The sequence below is a fragment of the Cryphonectria parasitica genome, assembly GCF_011745365.1.
Source record: "Cryphonectria parasitica EP155 unplaced genomic scaffold M406scaffold_3, whole genome shotgun sequence".
Lineage (NCBI taxonomy): Eukaryota > Fungi > Ascomycota > Sordariomycetes > Diaporthales > Cryphonectriaceae > Cryphonectria > Cryphonectria parasitica.
In genome coordinates, this window is record NW_024468911.1 from 3,398,591 (window position 1) to 3,421,564 (window position 22,974).

General features: G+C 53.2%; 3 protein-coding genes across 3 annotated transcripts; 1 reads left to right on the forward strand and 2 right to left on the reverse strand.

Annotated features, from left to right (window-relative positions):
- Nucleotides 1-1,339: 1,339 nt before the first annotated feature.
- M406DRAFT_41369 (uncharacterized protein) lies at nucleotides 1,340-2,721 on the reverse strand (the record flags this gene model as incomplete). Its single annotated transcript, XM_040924159.1, has 4 exons — nucleotides 1,340-1,636; nucleotides 1,721-2,043; nucleotides 2,101-2,387; nucleotides 2,486-2,721. The coding sequence occupies 4 exons, from the start codon at nucleotides 2,719-2,721 to the stop codon at nucleotides 1,340-1,342; spliced, it is 1,143 nt and encodes a 380-aa protein (XP_040778596.1).
- A 6,731-nt stretch (nucleotides 2,722-9,452) lies between these two features.
- Nucleotides 9,453-11,159, forward strand: M406DRAFT_288762 (carbon catabolite repressor; the record flags this gene model as incomplete). Its single annotated transcript, XM_040918815.1, has 2 exons — nucleotides 9,453-9,952; nucleotides 9,992-11,159. The coding sequence occupies exons 1-2, from the start codon at nucleotides 9,846-9,848 to the stop codon at nucleotides 11,157-11,159; spliced, it is 1,275 nt and encodes a 424-aa protein (XP_040778597.1). The 5' UTR covers nucleotides 9,453-9,845.
- Nucleotides 11,160-20,296: 9,137 nt separating this feature from the next.
- Nucleotides 20,297-22,003, reverse strand: M406DRAFT_251712 (uncharacterized protein; the record flags this gene model as incomplete). The annotated part of the gene is made up of 2 exons (XM_040916779.1): nucleotides 20,297-21,639; nucleotides 21,928-22,003. The coding sequence occupies 2 exons, from the start codon at nucleotides 22,001-22,003 to the stop codon at nucleotides 20,297-20,299; spliced, it is 1,419 nt and encodes a 472-aa protein (XP_040778598.1).
- Nucleotides 22,004-22,974: the final 971 nt, after the last annotated feature.

The following is a 22,974-nucleotide window of genomic DNA, read 5'->3' on the forward strand; positions in this document are numbered from 1 at the left end:
ACTGTCTTGCACTTGTAAAGACTTGATGCAAGGCAATGGAAGAGGGCATCCTGCTGTTGATCAAAGGCCAGAGTCGCACCGGCATTGGAGCCCACGGCGGGTAGATCCGCACAACCCCAGAAACAGGCCACCAGGGAGGGGCTGGTGGTGTCAGATTCATCAGATATCAGATGGTTGTCTCCATAGCTGCAGCTACAACTTGGTAAGTTGGTTGGGGAGAGCATCGGGCGCCAGCCTTTGGAAGAAGGGAATAAAAAGGCTCGCGGCCAGGTCTTTGGTGCCGCAAGAGGTTGAGATGTGGAGCTCGGAGGCACACCAGTCCTCTCGCTTGCCCATTGTGCTCGGGCTATGGCCGAGGTTATCTGGGGGTGGATTGGCTGGACGCTGGCGATGTCACCAAAAAATGTGACTGCCGATGCTGTACCCCGGTTTTCATAGCCGTGAAGTCTCTGCACTGGGGATCAAGGGTACTGCGAGAGAGAAGTTTTTTCCTTCTTTCTTGTTGCCGTCTGGGTTGTGATGGAGTTTGAGCTGATCATCATGCATCCATCCGCTTGACCCTGGTCCGCAAAACCTGCTCACTCATTCTCCTGGGGAAGACTGCAGTGCATTCCCCGCTACGACACTCAAGGCCCCCCCCCCCCAACCTTCTTCTGTTCTTTTGTTTGCCTCTTTCTCTTTCGTGAGACGCTAAGCTGGGCGGCAGTAGCCACAGGCTAGTCAGCCAGCCAGCATCCTAGCATGAAACAGTGCTGTACTCTCGTCCTAGGCTAGTACCAAATCGCGACACAGCTCTGAACATGGCAAGCGCCTCTCTCTATATGAGGATGCACAAAATTCAGCGCAGCGCAGAGCTCACATATTGTGCATCCATGATTCTTTGCTGCAGCTGCATAGAATCCACGTCATCGACACAACATGACATCAGGAGATGTCTTGCGTACCGCATAAAAGAAAGAAAAGAAACAAGAAGAAAAGGCTAGCATTTGTTTTCAAGCACAATGGCCAGCCCTGCCAGTACTGTCGCTTTCGGTAATCCAGCATGTCCAGTCGTGTCAGTGCTGCTCCAGCCTCCTGAGGAAATTCGCGCCGAAGATTTCGGCGAAAATGGCGGGATTGGCCGAGATCAAACTCCGTCCACTGGCCCCACAAATGTGAAGCCGACATTGGACCGATCACGACATCTTCCCCAGCATTAAAAATTTACCTGCACAGGCCTGGAAGTCGGCGAGAGGAAGATAGGCGACACTGCGGCGCTGTGGAGGACCCGTAACTGTCGGAACGTGCGAGGGATGGCAACGTGCGTGCGCATTCAAGACCCATTCTTCTGCAGTGCGGCTCAATCCTCCTCAACAAGCTGCTCAGCCTCCTGCTCCGGATCCGGATCATCACTGTCGACGTCGCTTTCATCGTCCTCTCTCTCGGGATGCTTCCCCAGCAAGATATCCTCGCTGCCCTGCCACTGGGGCGGCGGTCCGGGCAATGCACTATCGTCCTCCTCCCGCCAACCGTATTCGTCCTCTTCGCTTTCTGGAAGCTCGAAACCCGCTTCCGCGAGCTTGCGCTTTTGAGCTGTAGTATAGGCAACCGCACCCTCCGCTTGAGTCTCGTTGTAGTCCACGGGTATCAGACCTGTCTGCTAGATCTCAGCACAAAGGAGAAAGAATTATGAAAATAAAATAGAAAAGCCTGGGCAGGGGGGGGGGGCGGTGTGACCAACCGACTCGATTTCGAAGGCGTATACCTTCTCTAGCGCATCCGGTGTTACCTTATTATTGACCTTTTGTACTGTAGCGAGTCGTACGCCAGATACTCGGCCGTCATGCCACGACCAGTCCCGAAAGAGCGCAACCCTCGTCTCGATCTCTCCTTCCCAGATGGTAGAAACAACGGCCGGGATCAGAGTCGCGGCTCTTTCCGCCTGCATTCGCGTAGCGCATTGTGTAAGGACGACTACTGCGGCATTATGAGTCGCGGCTAGCTTCTGCAAGGCGTCTACAATGTACTGGAGGAGATGGATTCGTCTCGACGAGGGTGAAAAATCTGCCGACCCAAGTAAGTAAAGCGATTCTTAGCCTAAGGCAGGTAGTAGACACACACCCCCTTTGTCACCTCTGCTCCCCGCTTCCAGAGCGGGTATCCTTGGAAATGCATGATTGATAAGGGCGGACAAGGAATCGACAACGACCAGAGCCGTGTCCAGTGGCAGGGCCGAGCGTGTTGGCCTGCAGAGCAAGGCAATGAAATGAGCCAGGCTTGGGCAGCAATAATGAACCAGTTTGCTCAGGGGATCAGACGGCACGCTGGTCCTCTCGGCATCTGCACCAGTGCATAACTCCGCGATCCGATCTTGACAGACGGGATGGAAGCAGTCGACCCAGACGACACTCCCGCCACCACGTAGCACAGCCGTGGCCGCTTGCATGCTGCAGACCGGTCAGGCATGGACACCTTCCAGTTGCATCGGCGGCATTTGTCGACTCACCCAAGGGCCGTCTTGCCCACCCCAGGGGGGCCCCATAGCTCAGTAATCTGACCCCTAGCCATGCCGCCCTTAACACCTACACCATCTGGTGCACTCACGCTGCTCTCTAGCAAAGCCTGGTCGAGGTCAGGTAGACCAGTGGGCACGAATGGGGACACGTACACGGCGTCATTGCGCTCATCCAGAGCCCGTGCTGCTGAGATGGTAGTCGTCTTGTCTGACCTGAACGTCAGCATATATGGTGTTGGCATCCCGATAGGACCAGTAACTCACGCGATGAGGGTAGCTCAAAGCTGCCGACCACATCGTGGCCGTGTCTTGTATGATAGTCCATGGCTCACGACAGCATCAAAGGTTCTCGGAACACTTGTTTGTGCAGGTTGACTCAGCTTGCAGTTGAGGAATGACGTGCCTACCTTACCTCTTTCCAAACTATATGGCTGATGATGAAGGTCCAAGTTTACGGTTGAGGTGGCAAGTACAATTGACGCGTCTGGAGAAAGCGCGACTAGAGTGTGGGGTAGTTGCACCTGGGAAACAAAAGTCTACCACATCATCCCATAAATCACATTTCACATCTCCCCGTCACCCAAAAAGGAAGAAAAAAGAAGAAATATACCATCAACTATAAAGTATTGCCTGTTCAAGGGAGTCAGAGGAGCAGCGCAGATCAGAATCCTATGCCACAGTCTTGTGTTGTATCTCTCTCACACACATACACACACTTTCTCTCTCTTTCCATCAGCAAGGCGGGGCCATATTGGGCACAGCTTCACAAACCCGCCAGGCTGGTCAGGACTCTCAAGAAACATCTAGCACCACGAAAAGTAAGTTTCTCATATGCGCCCGGCAATACGGAGCAACTATTGTGGTACGACTACGAATCCAACGGATTACGGATCATTACGGGCTAATTGCCTCCATGATTGTCATCTTCGTATTCCCCCACGGGGACGCCTATTTCGCGGGGCGCAGCGGCTCCAAGATAACAGCGGGTGGCCGCTGCGAAATTACAATCGATAGCCCGCCCAGAAGCGTGGGGTGCGAAGGGGGGGGGGGGGCCTCGGCTCCTATTTGAACTCGTTCCAACACACAAAAGCGTGTTTGTCCAGGTGGGTGTGCTCATTGATCACCACGGAAGCAGTCAGGTGTGTATGTGTGTGCATGTGTGTGCATGTGTTTGCATGTGTGTGTGATGTCCTGCTCAACTGACCCTTTTGTCTCGCACTTTGGTGTGGTTGACAGTCGCAGATGCAAGTCGCTGTCGAGTGGTACACCCATGGGGCCAGTCCAATACGAACAGATCAGCTGCTTAGGCTTGCAGGAGGGAATATTTTTATCTGCTCTGCGATGGGGCCAATATCAAGAGACATTCGCCCTTGCAGAGTGCCAAAAAGGAGAGGACCGGAGCCTCTTAGGGCGGGCTCGCATCCAGACCCCCCGTCGAGGATGCAACATGCCCACACCCCACAGGCTGCAAACCCCTGAAGGTGAACCCTTGACAGAATCTGGGGTTTGCAAGCCTCATCTTCTTGAGTCGCCCACCAGACCACACCACTGACCTGGTGTACGCGAGGTACGAGACCTCCCTATCCAGACTTACCAGCGCTGCCGCCCTGAACGTACTTGTTTCAGCACCTGGGCGCCAGTTTGTTCCCCCTGGTACGCCCAGATATGACCGTCAGTACAGAGTTGACTCGCGAGACCGCTCCATCCGCAAATGAAGCCCTTCCAAGGCTGAATCGCCCTTTCTTTGAGGTGGCCGTCGCATTCACGGCCACAAATGGTGTGTGCATCGCAGCTCCCATCGGAGATGACCCGAGGCTCCGCTACAAGACTGCAAGACTTGACTGCAAGAGTCCACGGATGGTTCGGATTGGCGCCCCGGGGTCTTTCGCAGGATCTAACTTGGAAGCAACTAGATCGAATCAGCAGCTTCATCGCTGGCCACGAGGGATGACAGGTCAGCTCTAGAGGATCTGGAGAGGTTTGTAACTCTTCAGGATCTTCTGTTCCGAAGCTCTGAATCAGCCCTGGTACTTCTAACCCTTGCCGATCAAAGCATAGCAAAGACTGGGGGATTGTGGAAGCCGGGAAATTTCACCGAAAACACAAAGCCTGGCCCGCCTGGTCTGGGCCACAAGAGACGGCCTTGTTTCGCCCAAGTTCCGAACAATAGCAAAAGGGACCCCCGGGGTGGGTCGATTTCAAGCAGCCAAGCAGCCAAGCAACCGTGCTTCAAACAAGAAGAAATGGAGAGAAGAAGAAAAAAAATAGAAAACCCGCAGAAGTTTTGGAATCATGCCTTACCTGATTGGGAAGCCAGAGACGAGCCAGTTCTATCCCCAGATTCAGATACGGCTTGAGAGCATTTAACGGCATCATTGACAATGCAGAAAAACAGCGACGAAAGCGGCCGCCCTCATAAGGCCATGTTGTTCAAGTTCGCCCCAACTGCCCACTAGAAAACGGCCGAGAGAGTGCTGGGGCCCACGAGCACTGGCACCACTATCAAAACCACTGCACCTTTGTTGCCTTTACAGCAAGCCTGCGTTGCGATTAATCCAACTGCTTGTTCCCCCCCCCCCCCTTCCTTCCTTTCCTTTTCATATATGAAGTGATTTGGCATGTGAATGCGGCGCTTTTAAACTTTTGGGTGCCCCCCCTCTTTCGGCAACATATTCGGTCCTGCATGACGCTACGGAAAGGTGTGATCTCTCGACATCCAAAAGAGAAACAGAAGAAGAAACAAAAGAGCTACGTGTTCAAAAGAGATCCGTGTATGCTCTGGCCCCCAGCCACGTTCGGGCAGTCTTCGGACCGCGAGTATCAGAGCGAAAAAAAACAACTGGAGAGGGGTTCAGAATTGCCATAGCGGCCCACGTTCAAAGGCACTTTGGTGATGAGCCGGACCCAGGCGAAAGGGACCACCTTGTGGAGCCCCCGCCTAACATAGTACTATAGCAAATTTGCTAAACTGGGGAAATTCTTCTCGTCGTCGCACAGTGGATGGGGATTGCCCCCGCCGTGGCTCGTTGACCGTGGCTCCTCCAGACATGGTAGCTCGTGGACAATTTCAGTCATTGCACAATCGTTTTTATTTATTTATCAGGGTATGATAAAGTGTCAGTAGGACTCTCGGAGCGAGCGGCCACATTGGTGGCTAGCGAAGAGGAATTTCGCCGGCGCATTCGCCGAGACTATGGATTTCGTCAAAGACGCGATATGGTCGCGAGGGCCCAATCCATGCCAAGGGCGCTGGAACACCATCAAGACTGGATCTGTTTGACTCGCAGACTTATTTCTCATCGCTTGCGAGACTCGTTGGAAGTTGCATCAGAGGGGTCCAGGTCAGTTTGTCGATATCAGACTAAAAGGCGGGGGGGCCAGAGAGAGAAGAGAAGGGGAGTTCAGCATGCTCCCCATTCACCAGGCTCGGCCATCCCGTTTCAGGCAGTCCCGAGCTTTTCCTTGCAAGGCTACGAGGTGCAAGCCTCGAAGACCAGCTCCCCGCAAAAAAGTTGCAAGCCCGTGGGGAGATGGTTGGACGGGAGCATGATTGCGCCCTTCACATGCCAGTTCCATTACGATCAACTGCGGTGACCCCTCCTCTCCTCCCAGCAAGGAAACGCAACCCCCCTCCCTCTCTCTCTCTCAAAAAAAAAAATTCTTTTTCAAGATCGGCATCAATGACGACGATCCAGGAAGTTTTCTACTACAGTAAGTAAAGTTCTTACCATGCTGGACTGCGGCACACAGAAGGTTCTGGCCAGGGACAGACTTTGACATGTGCTTCCGAGATGTGACCGCTTGCAACCCAGAAGTGACGACATCTTGGAAGCACAACAACCCAAAACCTTGGGAGGGAGGGCAGACCTAACTAGCTTTTAACGACTACAATACCTGCTCCCACCCCGGGAAGATCAAGGCCTAGTCGATAGCCCAGAGAAAGCCAGGTCTACCAGAGAAGATGATGGGGAAGATAGGCGCGATTGGCTCAACTTTCCCCAGATCGTGAGAAGCGCAGAGCCCATCGCCGGGATACAGCCAGCTCACAAAATTCCTGGCGCGGGTTGGGGCGTGAATCGAGCCGGGAGGAGAAGAAGGAAAGAAATAGGAGGGAAAAAAATTAAAGAACAAAATAATAAAAACAATATGGTACTATCGACGTATACTATGTAGCCTACCACATCAATATAAAGGAGTTGTATTTTCTAGTTTATTATTTCCTGCCTGAGCATGCAGTTCGGATCCGCACATTGCTATAGTACTCGCATAGTACGAGAATCCAATGTGAACAGGCCGAGATTTCAGCGAAAAAAGGTCACTGTCAATGGCATCGGGTCCGCTGGCCCGTTTCGGCTGGATCAAGATAAGAAGCTAAGCCTCCTCGGGTAGTATTTTCTTATCTTTGTCTCGTCCGGCCTCGCACGAAGATTTTCCGGAGGCACGCATCAGGGCCTGACCAAGCTAAGCAGACTCCCCCACGTTTAGGCCCCAGGGTTACTAATTATTATTTTTTTTGGGGGGGGGGGGGACCCAAACGGGAACCGCTCTGGGCTTTCTTCATTTGTCTTTGTCTGATACCCAAGCGGAAAGTTGCAGGCTTGAAAAGTATTCAAATCTTGGCTCACGGAGTTAGAATAATGAGCGAGGCAAGGAAGAAGAAACACCCCCCCCCCCCTTTTCAATTTTGGGAAGGAAGGAAAGACAAGAAAAGACGGGGGGGGAGGGGGTGTATACAGATGACGAAGCCTAATGAGCCAGCAGACTGCGTCACCAATCTGGGGTAAGAATCGGCCTTGTCCCGACCCCGTCCTCCGGCTTTTCCTGGGACCTTTTTGGAGAACCCCACACTCCGCAGAACCCTCAGGCGGTTGTGGGCGTTTGATCTGATGATTGTGGTACGCAGAATGTGCAGGAACAACGTGTCCCCTCTGGCTTGGCTGAAATGTGGGAGACAAAGAGAGAGATCGAACACGTCGACGGATTGGAGGAGAGTCCTACCAGCAGAGATTCAAGGGCTTATCTCCTGCATGTACAAGCCAGCGTGGCGCAGACCATGTCCAACGCAGCAAGCATGATGTTTCATCCTTTTTTTTTTTTTTTTTTTTTTTTACCCTTCCCTCTCCCCTTCGTATTTGAATTTTCCGTTTTCTCTCTTACTTTTCGTATTTGAATTTCTTTTTACGGCTGGATACTATCGTGGGCTTTCTTCTTATCTCGCAATCTCGTAGTGGGTTGTCGTAATATCCGCCTGGCCCGGATAAAATGGATGAAAAGAAACAGTTGAGCTGCGGCAGGTAGATCCCCACGCCCTGCAGCCGCCCGGGGCCCATTTGGTCTGGGGTAAGGGGGTAATGGATAGGGAGAGGCAGAATAAAAGAGAAAAGAGGGAGGGAGAGAGAGACAGAGTTAGCTTCGGGTGGCTTGTAATTTTGACGGGCGGGCATAGGGGGGGTTTGGTTGGTTCGTCGGAGCCCAATCAAGCTGCCCTTCCTTCAGGTTCCCTTCCGTAGCTGACACCGCTAGAGTGGCCCAGCAGTTGCAGCCCCAAATATGCTTGGCTATAGCCGCGCCTGTCGTTGCTCAACATATGCGGCATGGTAAGGCTATCTGGATTCCAGATTGACCTGACAGACATGTAGGGTTGCCGGTTCAGGCTTGGGGGACCCACCGCCCTGCCTCCATTAAGTCATATACGACTATGTAATGGCTTGGCCCATGGGGTTTCCAAATCATACTATGGTACTAGTTGTCTCTCGAGCCTCGTAGGCCATCCGAAAGGCCCCAAGCCATCGTAGCAAGGAAAGGGGGGGGGGTTTGGGAGGGTGAGAGAAGGGCGGCTTCATTTTGACCAGTGGTGTTCTCCGCGGGGATACGGGATGGATACTTTGTACCCCGGATTGTGACGATCCTGAGATGATCATGGCCTGATCCGGGATGACGAGATGGGACTGGAGAGGGAGAGAGAGAGGGAGAGAGCGGTTCAGGTAGGGTTCCTCCGATCGTTGCTTCAGGGCGTCGCTGCGTTATGGAGGGACGAGCGTCAGGGAGGCTTGTGCAGGATAGTTTCGGTAGGTCAGTTGTCTCACAGAAAACACATAAAGGAAAAGAGAAGGAAGCAAAAGTAATTGCTTGCACATGTAACCTGTGACTCTAAATATGACATGTTGCCCAAAGCAAAACCTGACACGAAACATTTTCGTCGATGTGTCTCCCCCCCCCCCTCTTCTCTTCTCCCCGTCTCTCTCCGTCTCCTCTCATTCTACCCTTTTTCCTCTACTCTCCATTTTCTCTCTTGAAATTAACCAGTCATGACCCCATCATTTTTCCCTCTTAAGAATACTCCTAAGGATATTGGGAACGGGAGCAAGTAGTAGAACCTCATTTCTTGTTTGGGTAGTGTCAGTCACTTGGGCTTTATTCAGATCGTGACTTGGTACTAGCGCCATTGCTAAAGTGACCCCCCTCCTTCCCCTTCTCTCCCTCCCTCTTTCTCCTTGTTCCCAGGTACGTACTGCATCTTGCCGCAGTCCCGACGTCCCTGTGCTTGATCCCCCACCCGCACACCTCCACATGTCTCCCTGACCCGCCTCTGCCCTTTCGCCCTTGTCAGGGGGGCTGCTTCAGGGGTCCCCCCACCAAAATCTCGCCTTTTGTGGGCTCAGGCGCAGCCATCTCTGCCCTGTCTGCCCACCACAAGAGGTACGTACCCACCCACCCACCCCAAGAAAAAAGAGAGAAAAAATGTATCCATGTACCCAAGTACCCAAGTACCGGCCCTGGCCCCCAGCCTAGATTGCAGAAGCACTGTACCCCGTCCATTACGTGCTGGAACTGGATCTGACCCGCTGTGGGAGCTGGAGGGACGAGAAAAAGCCGCCTGCTGTTTTAAAAAGATCTCGGCTCCCTCCTCCCACCCGCGCAGCCCACCTCTTGCGTCTTTCCTCTGAAAATTCCATGACACCCGCTGCTTTCCCCAGATTTTCTTCCCCAACCTGCAAAGCCAAGCAATATTCAACCACCTTCACCATCCTCATCTCCAGCGCAGCGCATGTGCAGTGGCACTAATCAGGCCAAAGAGACACACTTAATACCGGCTTCTTCCTGCCCTTGGGCCCCCTCGACGTTATCTATTCTTGGACAGCCCGCCCTCTCTGGAGATAAGGCTCCCCACACCGTTGAACACCTTTTTCAAACCTAAAACGAGGGTAAACGAACTCTATCTCGTCGACCAGCAGCCTCTCTCCTTCTCTCTCACACACACAGAGAGAGAAATCAATTTCTTCGTCCCCCTTCTTCCATATCTTGTCTCTCCTGCGATAGACCTGGGTCATCCAGACGTCAGGGCGTTCCTATGCAACGGTCACAGTCAGCAGTAGATTTTCAAAATCTGCTGAATCCCGAGAGCACTGCTCAGGATCATCACCACGAGCAGGACACTGGCAGCGGCAGTACCAGCCAGTCCCAGTCCCCCACCCAACAGCCAAACGAGCCCACCAGCGACATGGCTTCTGTCTCTGTCCTACGGCCCAATGGGCCCTTGCCTACGGGCCAGCCTGCATCCTCAGAGGGCAGCGCCAACAACGAACTGCCGCGGCCCTACAAGTGCCCTCTCTGCGATAAGGCCTTCCACCGTCTCGAGCATCAGACGAGGCACATCAGAACCCACACGGGCGAGAAGCCCCACGCCTGCAACTTCCCAGGCTGCAGCAAGAAGTTCTCCCGCTCCGACGAGCTCACCAGGCACTCGAGGATACACAGCAACCCAAACTCGAGGCGGGCCAACAAGAACCAGCAGGCCCACCAGATGCTTTCCGGCAGTGTCCAGCATGGCGAGATGATGCCACCCCCCACTCCCAAGAATATCCGCTCCGCTCCTCCTTCCTCGCTGTCGTCGCCCAACGTCTCGCCGCCTCACTCCTTCTCGCAGTTCGTCCTGCCCACAGCCCATGGCTTCCCACCTCTGCCACGTGGCCTGCCCTCGAACCCCCAGGGCGGGCCCATGGATATCTCCATGCTTGCCAAAGCTGCGAACCAGGTCGAGCGGGACAACCTGATGGCGCCGTCTCCGAGCCACCACTCGTCGAGATTCCATCCTTACTACTCGCACAGCGCCCAGGGGTCTCGCGGCAACCTGCCCTCGCTGGCTGCCTACCATATGTCGAGGTCCAACTCCCAGGATGAGCACCATGACGATCACTACTCTCACACGTACAGGCACGCAAAGAGGTCGAGGCCCAACTCCCCCCAGTCGACAGCTCCGTCGTCACCCACCTTCTCCCACGACTCGCTGTCCCCCACGCCTGACCACACCCCTCTGGCTACACCAGCCCACTCGCCACGCCTCCGGCCGTCTTACCAGGCCACATACGAGCTCCCCCCCTTCAGGCAGCTGTCGCTGGGCCACCACACCCCAGCGTTGGCTCCTCTTGAGCCTCAGCCTGATGCGCAGTTTTCCCCCGCCCCGACGACTGGAACGGGTGCGAGGATTGGTATGTCTCTCTCGGACATCATGAGCCGGCCGGATGGAACCCAGCGGAAGCTGCCTGTCCCCCAGATGCCCAAGGTGGCCGTACAGGACCTCCTGTCGCCCGAAGGTCTCAACGCCAGTGGTCGCAGCTCTTCATCCAACAGCGTTGCGGGCGGCGATCTCATGGACCGCTCCTAGGCGAAGACCGTCCTCGGATCTGACAGCTACTACAACAGAGGCACTACGAATGATGACCGGAACTATAGACTGGATATATTTGCGAGGCGTTCAGGACCACGATCCTACAACTTTCTTTCACGACCATAGACTTCTCTCTCTTGACTTGCTCCCCTGGCGGATTCACAGACCACTTTCTCCTCAGCAGGACTTTTTTCTTCTTCTTTTCCCCCCCCCCCCCCCTCTTCTGTTTTCTTTTTCTTGTCTGATGGATACTGTGGGCGAGAGTCTGGGCTTCTGCTTAATTCAAATCGAGGCTGGGAATGAGTCCTGTAGGGAGAGACGCTCTTGTTTTGATAGACCAACTTTTTCATTTTCATCAATTTCGTGGTGGTTTTGTTTTCTTCCTTTTTTTTTTTTTTTTTTCGCACTGAAAGATATCACATAGATCGGACAAATGACACACGGCCTTAGGAAAGGGGTGGAGGGAACTTGGCAGGACTTGCATGGACCAAGGCGGATGGATTACCGGACGGAGTACGATTATGGTAGTCAAAGATCAGTGGCTTCACTTGGAGAAGCCACCAGCAAGCAGATCTCTCTTCAACATTCTTCTCAATCAAAAACGTCCCAGATACTATTTTGCAACGTGCACGAAGGCCTTGCTACGTACAAAGGGGAGATTCGAAGGCAATCCACCCCTTCCCCCCCAAATAGAAAAGGTTTTACAAAAAAAGTACGTCGACCCCCAAAAGGAAAGCAACACCTACAAAAAATCAAATTCCCCCCCCCCCCAAAAAAAACCCCCCCGAAGAAAAAAATTCACGAAGAGATTTACGAACCATTACATCTACCCAAAACACGTCAGCAGCAAATGCTGTTGCAACATGACTCGAGCCAATGACGAGAACGGCCACCCCGACTTGTCTCGGCGCGGCGCTACTTCTTTTCTCTCTCTCTCTCTCTTTTCTTCATTCATTCCCTTTCCATGTCTAGACCATCATTTGTCAGGTATTGAACTATGGAGAGAGAGGGAGAAGGAAAAAAAAAAAAAAAGGTTATCCCCGGAAAGATCTTGATCCCGCCCCCCCCCCGGTTTCTCCCAGTGTCGTCGTCTTGTTTCGTGCCCTCTCTCTCTCACTCTCAACTCATCGGGAAGTGAAGAACAAGAAAGGTTTTCGTTATCGAAAATAGGTTGGTCTGGGTGAGAAAGGAGGGGAGAGAGGGGCCGTGCAATGGGCGGCGGGTAAACGAACAACCAAGGGAAGGGAAAAAGAGAGAGAAAAAGCTTGTCTTGTACCTTATCGTAGCCCTCATTTCGCAAGTAAGAGAAAACAAATCCTGGGGCCGCATCGTGGGGAAAGTGAATCCTGGGCTAGATTAGTACGTACTACACAACCGCCTCGCAAGACGATTCTGTGGAGGTGGGAGAAGGCATAGATTGGTTGGGGGGGGGGGGGTGGACAGATTGACTGGGGTTGGGGCTCAGCCGATCTGAGAGCAATGTTAGGTTGTCACTTTTTGGGGGTGGGTGTCAAACATGACGGTTGCCTTGGATATAGTACCTGTCCTTTTGTGCTTATGGTTGGTAGGTACTGTTACTTTTTTACCTTCTAGGGCTAGCTATCTCTCTATATCAGGAAGGTTGGTAGGTCAGGGGAGGAATAGAAAATTGAGGCTGACTCGGACTTTGTGTGCTTGTGCCTGTGTAGTGAACAGAAAAAACTGATGGCGACTAAGAAGTGGTCAACGCACACCCCAGGAACGCCAAAAAGCACTGCACAACAAGGGCCTTGGCAGCAAGATTAGACGGTGTGTGTTCATCTTGACCGAATATTCTTTGGGTGTTTTCAATTTATTTCTTTATTATTTCATTTTCTTTTTTCCCCCTTCTCTTATTGCCCTGATTGTCCGTGCCAATGCAGGACGCTGCCACGATTCACTGCCCCGAGCTGTTGCCTGACAACAAGCTACCTCTTATGATACATAGTACTACCGATTACTCTACACAGTAGTACTCACTTAATTGTACCTGTATCTGATTAATTGTAGCCGTGCCTCTCTCTGCCGGGCAAGCAAAGGTGCTCTCTTTTCCTATTTCCTTACGTTCCTCCCTTGTCTCACAGTCATCTCCAGACCAGATACAAAAAAAGGAAGAAGAGAAGACAGAAGGATTTTGTTTGTGTCGCGGCAAGCTAGGCATGGACACCCATCCATCCATCCATCTTGCTGACTTGCAGCCCAACTGGCCAGCCAGACAAGTTGTATGTCCAAGTAAAACAAAGCCACCCCCCCCCCCCTGCGCCAGCCGCGCCATGCTGCGTATTTCAGTCTCCTAATGAAGAAACAAGCAGGCCGCGTGAGGCTGCTGAGAAGGTGGGGGGGGGGCCTCACCAACCCCCATGGAGTGGTCAGATGATTAATTGGCTGCCACGCGGTATCTTGGTTTTTTTGGGGGAGTTTTGTCTTTTTTTTTTGGGGGGGGGGGGGACTTGTTTACCAGGTCCCCTACGTTTTGTTCATCCATCCCACGGGGTGAGCGAGATGACGATGACACACACTCTCTCTGACTCTGACTCTGATGACTGTTCTCAAGAGAGAAAAGACCAAAAAAAGAATTCTATTTTTTATTTATTTTTTGGCGGCGCGGACGGCGGCTCAGAAAACATAATACACACACAGGAAGCCCTCCCTTGCTGAGGAAGTTTGTTGGGCAAAGAGAGAGGGCAGCTCACCGCAACTTCAAATGATGATGCCTTCCAGTACGACCACAATTTTAGTTATTCTTTTAAATTAAAAATAAAAATTGTGTCTGTTGAGTTTTTGCTTTGTGGTTTTCCATTCTTTTTTTCTCTTCGGTTGTACAGAACGGGAAAAGCCACATTCCCACATCGTTCCAGACAAAGAAACAAAAGAAGAGATTGTGGGGGTGAGATGAGATGAGATGAAGTGAGCCACGCGGCGGCAGGATCGTTTTGGGGGGTGGTTGACAAGACCGACATGGCGTCAGTATCCTAGTAACAGACGACCTCCCCCTGCAGATCTTTCCTCCCTTTTTGTTCCTTCTTTTCTTTTTTGCTTCTTTTCTTGCTCCTTCATCTGACCTTCCAAAATCCCAGAGTTGGGGTAGGGATGCAGGTACATACATGGTCTCACGGGCTCTTGTTGAGCACGATGACGCAGAACCTCCCTTGCTCTTTCCTCTAAGAGGAGGGGCCGGGGGGGGGGTAGACAGAAAGAAGAAAAAATCAGAGAAGAAAAAATAAACGACCATGTACGACATAGTAGCAGAAAGCCGATACAACAACTACAAGAATTCAGAACATGGATCCCCAACAAGTATTAAAACGGCCAAGACATGGCGTCATGGGCCTGAGATGGCTGTCGGCTACTCGAAATTCCCAAAAAGCAAAGAAAAAATCCTGGCGGAGCCCCGTGGGAAACTCTGTACCAACCCCACCGAACAACCACACAGGGAGGACTAAGGAGAAGCTACTACCAAGGGAGAAGGAGGAGGGCAACTGGTTTCACCCGTCTGGAACATACTGACGTGTGACAAGCATGACCTACCACCATCATGGTGGAGTATGTACAAGCTACAAGTTCGAGAGCACTTCTTAACCCCTCCCATTAGTCACGCTGGACGGAAGCGCGTGAACAAACGTTCTTCGGGACACAACTCAATCATCAAATCGCTGGTTTGTCTTGCGTGGGGCTGTGGTCCAGTTTTCTTGTAGCTGACCTTTTTGACACGCCTGATCATATTTCAACCGGATCAAAACGTCCGACGTCATCATGAGGATAGAAGATGAGAGGGCGCGACACAAGGTGTGGCTGATCGACAGCTCTGAGGACGATACTTCCCAGCCAGGACCAAGAACCAAGAGAGACATGGCCCCAGAACTAATCGTCATAGGGACGAATCGAAGACAGGTCACGAACAGGCTCGGCGTGATATCGTGTGGTATGGCATAATTCATCTAGCCTCTCTCTTCCATGGCCTGGAGGCTGGCACGCCTAAGAACGAGAACCAGAGGAACGAAGGAGTTGGGACTATCTGGTAAGCCTCTTACCCACACCTTCATCATCCTAACACCCACCCTCACTCCCTCTCTTTCTATAGTTCATCTGTCTCTGACCATTCATTTAGGCAATCAGGTAATCTGGGCCAATCTGGGAGATCGCACAAGAGCACTCCTTTGATCAGCAGTCGAAATTAGACGTCGTGGTGGGGCCACCTGGCCACACACCATCCTCCCGCCCCCACGTCGAGCCCCACGGGGTAATCGTGCTGGGGCGTAGTCGTGCTGGCTCCAATAAAACTTACAGCGTGTACCACATGTAGTACAGCTCTGCCAAAAGAAAAAAAAAAAAAAAAAAAAAAAAAGAGGCTGCCTTGTCGCCTGAGTTGCGAGCCTTGTCAATCAGCTGGCTCACAGCTGACTGAGTTCTCAGCCCTAGGCCAGACAGAGAGCCTTGCCCTGCCTGCCTGCCTTGTTCGGTACGGTGGCATATGTCAACATGGCGAAAGGATTTCGCCTCCTCCCCCTTTTGATCCGCCAGGTCTGACGATCAGGGGGGCGGTCCCAAGCTGGCCAGAGTTCTTTCTCTTTTCCTCTCCTTGATGAACCCCCCCTCCCCTTCCCTCGGGCCCCCGGACCCTGGTCAGCTCGAGACACAAAAGGAGAAGGAGGAAGATCCGGCGCGCGTGGCCGGATCTTTCGAGAATGTCGTGACTACCAGGACGACACTCAGGAGGCGTGCTGCTGGATGATCAAGGGTCACACTGCAGGAAGGAGTTTGCGATAGGTCAGATCAGGAGAGAGGCTCGTATTTTGAGATGCCCTCACCTGCGTCGCTGTCGCCATCGGCTGGGAGGGCCGGGAGAAGGAGGAAAAAAAGGAAAAAAGGCCTCGACTGCAGCCTCAGGGGCGGCTGGACGAGAGCTGGGGATGACTGCTGGCTGTTCCTCGGTTCTCAACCCCTCGCCTAAAAAATCAAGAGGTGCGGAAATGGCAGCTTTCCCCCGATCCGCCCTCGAAGGTCCCGATCGCCACCAGGGTCCCTTGAAAGGGGGGATCGAGAAGGACGTGCGTGCTGGCTTGCCGTCTGTGTTATCAGGTCGTTGGCATGTGATCCACCCTGGACGGAAGAAAAAAAAAGAACAAACCGTCGCCAAATGGTTGCGACAGTCAGTAGCATACACTTTACCTTTGTGCCACCCGTTCTTTTGATTGTCCCCCTTCTTCTTGCCCAGGTCAGAATCATGACGTGGAGCGGACCAGGTTTTCCGAAACCAACACACCACCAAGTCACCGTGGTAGGGTCGGCGTTCACATGTGAGAGGGGGGGAAGGGGGCAGGATGGAGGAGGGCGCTACCTTATTGGGACCCCTGGTTTGGTTGCTCATCTCGGCAGCGGCCGACGAGTTTATCCTATCTCTTACGACAAGGTGAGATGGGCGAATAGGGACAATCCGTTTGTGGCCGGTTCCAGATATCACAGCGCGGGGAGAAAGTCTGGTCTGTGATTGCCAGCTACCATTCAATTTCTTGGAAGAGACGCACCGTCCGGATTCCAGGGAGCTAATACACTCACACCCCATGTAATACGAGCAACTAGGGCATCCATTGTACAGCATGCTACCCTCCATGGTGCTGAGCAGCAGCATCACTCTCTGCTCGGGATGACTCTCGGCCGAAACCATATCTCGCTTGAGCTGGCCTAAAGGGCCTGGGGGCTTCCTTATCTTGCCCGGACCGACGCAGTGGTTCGATATCTCCGGAAGGGCCCGATAGTCTGGGAGATCGCAACCCCATGGAGATGGCTAACGACCCTATCTGTGATTGATGGAAATTCTCATCATCTTGGGACGGGTGGGGACCTTCACTCGTGCCATCGCGGAGCCCATACCCCCTGGGGTGAGGGACGCTTCCCCTCCTTCTGCGCCAAAACCCCAAACGCGCCTACATGAGGCTCGAACGAAGCTTCAGGGTCCTCTTCTGCCAGGGGGGGGGGAGGGGGCAAGGGATGATACCTCATCCATGAACGAAAGGAACAGAAGGAAAATATTCCGACGCGCGCATCGTTGCGGCACAGCCAGCTTAAGGATATCCACCAGCGGCGCCTAAACTCCCCCCAGAGGGTGTGAGGAGGCGGGGTTTCTGCCGCCGGCTTAGACGCCTTCTCGCGGATTGGATGGATGCACGCACGCAACGGAATTCTAAGGGCCTCCTCACTATAAGGAGGAGCGAGCCGTGTCGTCCCGGCGCTCCGGTTTACCAGGTTCCCCGGGAACGTTTTGGCGACACTGGCCGCACGGATTCGCGCCCGAGAGGTCCGAGGGTACAGTAACAACGCATTCCAGACCGGAGAGCCGCCTTGGCGGACATCAAACACCCAGAGAGAGAAAGAGAATGCGTAAGGGAAGCTAAGGAAGCTTGTCGAAAGGGGAAAAAACAGGACCTTACCGGGCTCGTAACGCAGGTGCAGATGCATCCCACAGGTGGTCGGCATGCTGTTTTTTTGATACGACACCACCACCACCATCCCCCTGCATCCTGGTTCAGCCAGCCGACGGCCTGCGCTAGTCTAGTCCTGGCTGTCTGGAAGAAGAGTGTTTGAGGAAGGTCTGTAAAAAGGCAAAAGGGAAGACGAAAGAGAAGAGAGAGAACAGAGTCACAACCCAAAAGCTCGCCGGTGTGGAGAAGGGGAGGTGGGAAAGAAACAAAATTCATGATGATGCGGCCACGGTAGTCGCTGCGGTTCCTGCGACTTGCAGCACACAGAGTGGCCCCCATCAAAGGTAAGACGGCCTCGAATTTGGGGTGGGAGGTTGGAATACTATGAGATGTGACAGCTCTTTGGAAGAAGCGGGCGCCCCTTCGATTGCCCCCCTCCCCTCTCCCCGGGTTTCCTTCAGATGGTGTGTATAGAACGGTGTATCCCCGTTTTCCAGATCCGCTATGCCGAACGATGTGTGTGGGAGAGAGTGAGAAAGGTGGGATACACCGGGATCTGTGCAGATTTCGAGATATCATTCGGTACAATAATCTCCGCCGGAACCAAAATCGTTGAGGAGGGACCAGGAATAGTAACGTCGTGACAGATCAGATCCGCAGGCCCTGGACAGCATAAGCTGCTGAAACAGACAATCGTCTGAGAAAGGAAAAGAGCACGGCTTTAACATGTTGTCTACCATTATGCTTTGGTGTTGGTCTCGAGTGGACGGTGAACAGCTCCCGAGAAGTGCTGGCTAAACTTGTCCTGTCTCGGGGCATTCTCGATATACACCTTTGACTACTACTTCATTTTATGTCCTCGGCGTTATCCGCTGGCATCACTTATTTCGAGGAGATGTGGCGTGGGCTCAGGCCGGAGTCTGAATGTCAAGAGTGTGTGCTTGCCAAAGAGTAAGTAGACAGAGTTGACTAGGCGATGGCTCACAAGCAAGCAAGCAGGAAGCAGCATTTCTTTCCTCCTCGACGATGCTTCGCCTAGGAATGTCACACCGGTCAAGGGAGTGAATATGTGACCACAAGACGACAGACCGCTTCTTCCCTTATTTTGTCTTTTTTTTTTTTTTTTTTTTTTGCTTCTTTCTCCTTCTTCCTTTCCTTTTCTCCCTGTTGCGTCCGAATCGTACCTGCCCAGGATGCATTTGCTTGACAGGATAGGAAAGCTCGAGGGAGCCTATCCGGCCTGCCTTGCTTGCTCAAGTCGTGAGATTGGTGATTCCTCTATCTTGACTACTTTCCGGCAGTATTTTTAGGTTGCCAACTACAGCCTATTGTTGAGTTTCATGTCTCAGGTAGCAGGTATTAAAAGCTCGGGATCAAAATACCGTTGTGCTTCTTAGGCAAGGGACGTGAGCCGGTGATCGGTAGAGTCTACAGGATTCGGGATAGTTGGCTTGCAAATCATGGAAAGTACTTGGGTCTTGGGAAAGAATATCGGTCTGTTGCGATGCTGGACGACATTTATTCCCCCTTCCTCCCTCTCCCTCCCTCCCTCTCTTTCTCTCTCTCTCTCTCTCTATACATATATGTGTGTACGTGTGTGTAAAGTCGTTGTCATGTTTTGCCAGATGGAACATGGCTTGTTTCCTGCTCCTATTGCGTGAAGTCATTATCGAGCACAAGTCTCGCCTTCTGTCCTTGCAGTGGGAACGCTGGACCGTCATAGGCTTAAAATCAAAGGATAGCAAATACAAAGATATTATGAGAAGTCGACGTTTTGACACAGTGATTGTGCCCACGTTACAACCAGTCGAGTCAATAAGGTGGCATGGCTCACGGTCAGGTCGTTTGTCATGGTGTCCTATCATAGCAGAAGGACACACTGTCTTTCACGAGAGCATTGAAATAGAAGAGGAAAAAGATGGACAAAACATTGGGCTGATTGCTCCATTATGTCTCGACTGTAGGCGAGCTGACACTTTGTTCTCTTTCAACGATTAATCTCTTGAAAAAGGTTTTGATACAAGAAGCAGGTGGACAAGGTTCCGTCGAGTCGGTGACTTGTCACACTCAAAAGAGAAAAATGGAAACGAGCGAGGTAATAGCCGATAATACGCTACTATTATATTTTCCTGGCCTTTGAAAACCTGAAATCCATCCTTCAGGGCAACGCGGAGTCTACCAAAAAAGAAAAAGAACCCCCCCCCCCCTCCAAAAAAAACCCCCCAACCAAAACCGGCGAGCAGGCGTGTAAAACAACAGTGGACAGTCACAATTGGACGCAATAGGAACGAAATGAGGTTCGGATGAATTCACGAGAGTACGAGAACAGAGCAGTTGGGGGAAGAGAGGATTCTTTCATCAGCTCTTCTGTCCCCGAGATCACATGTGTTCAGTCCTCAAGGCGGCTGGCTGGCTGTCGATGCCCTCGTGAACACTCGAAAGAAAGACCTCAGAACCCGTAGGAGCCGAGAGATCAAGAAGCTCGATGCTCAGGCTCGGCTAACCTGTACAAGAAGGGCTCGTAGGTGGCGATGAGCAACTGACCTATCAACAGAACAACGGTTGCTTCACAAGGGCTGTAGCGCATGGGAGGGCTCTACTAACTGGTGAAGCATAGAGGTGTGCATGCATAAACATGTATGATATAATTCAAATGGATCAATGTTCAATTTGAAGAAGAAAAAAAGGGCTGTCTTATCATCCACTCGACACGTCTCCACCCCACTTGGTCCGCTCGACAGTGAAGATGCGTCCTCGCCCCGCCCGTTGGGCTCTGACAGTCTTCTCTATGGAATGTGCCTTGTCCATCGTGAACAACCACTCAGTGTACTTGGACGTTGCCTCAGGTTTCAGCGGCGCACTGGAACCCGTGTGCATCACGAGGTGCGTGACCTTGCCCCACGCCCCAGCCCAATCGATTTGATCACCATCCTTCTTCTCCGCCAGCGCCGTAAACCAGGACAGGCAGCCCGTGACATCGAGATACTCCAGCCCGTACAGATTCTGGCTCAGCTTGCGCAGGATGAGGATCGCCTCGGACCAGTCATTATCGAGAGTATGGCTGTAGTAGTTGGTGCCGCCTGCCTGGACCGTCTGGCCTTGCGGCGTGACCACCTTCCAGAAGGTCGAGTTCGGCGTCAGCGAGGGTTTCGGCCAGTAGGCAAGGCTGAGATGCGTGAGGGTCGGGAGGTTCTCGGAAAGACTGAGCAGCTGCCTCCATGAGTTTATGGCACTGGTGTCGGGGGTGGCGGCGAGCGAGAGGTGTGTGAGGTTCGGGAGGAGTGGGCGAGGTACTGGTGGGGATTCAACGGCGTCCCAGGACTCCAGCACAGCGCCTTCGCTCTTCTGAGACTTAGAGGGAAATAAGAGGCGCGAGAGATCACGCAGCTTGATAGTTCTCCCGACCAAGGTCGACAGGTCTAGGTGAGTAAGACCCTCGTTCAGCGAGCTCGGGCTCAGCGCGTGACGATCGTCCTCGTCCTCGTCGTCCTTGTCGTCATCATTGGGGACCTGCGGGATGAGGATGGTCTTGAGATCAGACAGCGACAGGCCAGGCTCGTAGCTCGTTGCAACGCACGAGATGAGTGCCATACGAAGACGTGTGGGTAGAGAATAGAGATAGTAGACATTGTACGACCTCTGAAAGTCCCAGTCGAGTGCCATCTGCCGCAGGATCATGTCGCTCAGGCTCCCGCGATTCGGCCTGTACAGGCCGGGAAGCAGACACTGCTCATAGTCCTGAGGGTCCTGGTCGCTAGTCCCGAGCCTCTGCGTCTGTCGGGACAGGGCGAGCCAGCTGAGAGGGGGCGGAGGGCCCGCGGGCATCCTGCGACCCAGGGCATCAAACCGAGGGTTGAAGCGAGGGCGCCTTCTCGGAGCTGGTGCCGGTGTCTCCGGAAGGCTCAGAATCTCGCGGATCTGTGGTGGGACGCTTGGCGCGGCGATATTTGCGACGCTGACTGGGGACTGCGGTTTGTCTCCATCTCGTCTTGTGCGCCTGAGCGACGCCAGCAGCTGGTTGACGCCGGGGCGTTCGTGATCTGCAAGCCATCAGCGCCATCGAACTGGCAGGTATGGGCAGGTGGACATAAGCGACATGGTCAGGACCACCAGGCCAGCCTGACATTCATTTGGGGAAACATGACGTTAGTGGCGGAGGGATATGCATCAGATTGATTCCGTTGTTAGGAGCGGGCACTGTGTCTGAGGTTGCTAGCCGGATTGCTCTGCATGTAGAAAACCCAAGGAGGCTGCCAGCCTCTGGATGAGAGGAAGGGGATGTCGTATGAACTCACCGCCAGTGCGGTTGCCACCGTGGGCAGCGGAACCTGAGCTGCTCGAGAGAGCTGCGGGAGCTGTGGACTGCGGTTTCGAGTATCTGCCCTGATGTCTTTTCTTGGGCATAACCACTGAGAGGAAGAGAGAACACTGGAACGAGAAGATGCAGGGTAACGGAAAGACACTGCGAGTATCCTCGCGATAGAGACTATTTTACCGGTCCAGCCTCTTCTCTTCGCCTCGTCCTGCCTTTATGACGAGTCTCCGTAATGAAGGCGGAACGGGAACCCAAAGAAAAGACTCCGTGACCGAGGATGATACGGCAACGAGGCCAGGAAGAGAGGCGTGATCGTGATCTGTGCGGCGAGACAACGACAAGAGCAATGGAGGACCTCCCGACGGCTACCAGCAGCTCCGAGTCAGACCCGAGCTAAGAGGTGGTTCGACTCATCCAAAAGGTTTGCCCAGTCATAGGGTGAGATGAGATGGAGGGTGGAAATTGCCGCTCACGATGTGTCTGATCGATGCACTGCCGGTCATCGATGCTGCAGCCTAATAATGACATAGCAAAAAGAAGAGAGTCAGAGAGACTCCGCCCCCCATTTCTCCCACTGTAAGTTTAGACTCTCGAGGAGCACTGTAAGTTCTGAGCGGTTTCACTGTAATCAGCCACAGCTTAGCGCCGTGGGTCCCTTGGAAAGGAAGCGCTACCACGGGCCCCAATGGCACCCTGGAACGCCTTCTTCGCCGCCTGGTTGCCTGCTTGCTGGCTGGCCGCTGATATGGCTTCGAGCAAGCAAGCACGCAGCCGCCCCCCCCCCCCCAAAATAAAAAGAGGTAGTTTGCGATTCGGCCCCGCCGAGAGTGCCCAAGGGCAGTCTGAGGATGAGTCGCGACGCCCCCAAAAATTGACAGTCCAAGGTCAGGAACGATGTCATTTCTTCTGAGCAGAATGACCAACCTTTTGACGAGACAAGCAGACGCTGTTGTTGATTGTCTGTGCCCCGGCCTTTGGGTGGGAAAGCTGTCCCGTTGCGTGTGAAGTGGCTGCCCAGAAGGCGCCCTAGCCCTCGAGGAGTTCCCCGCTTCCGTAGACA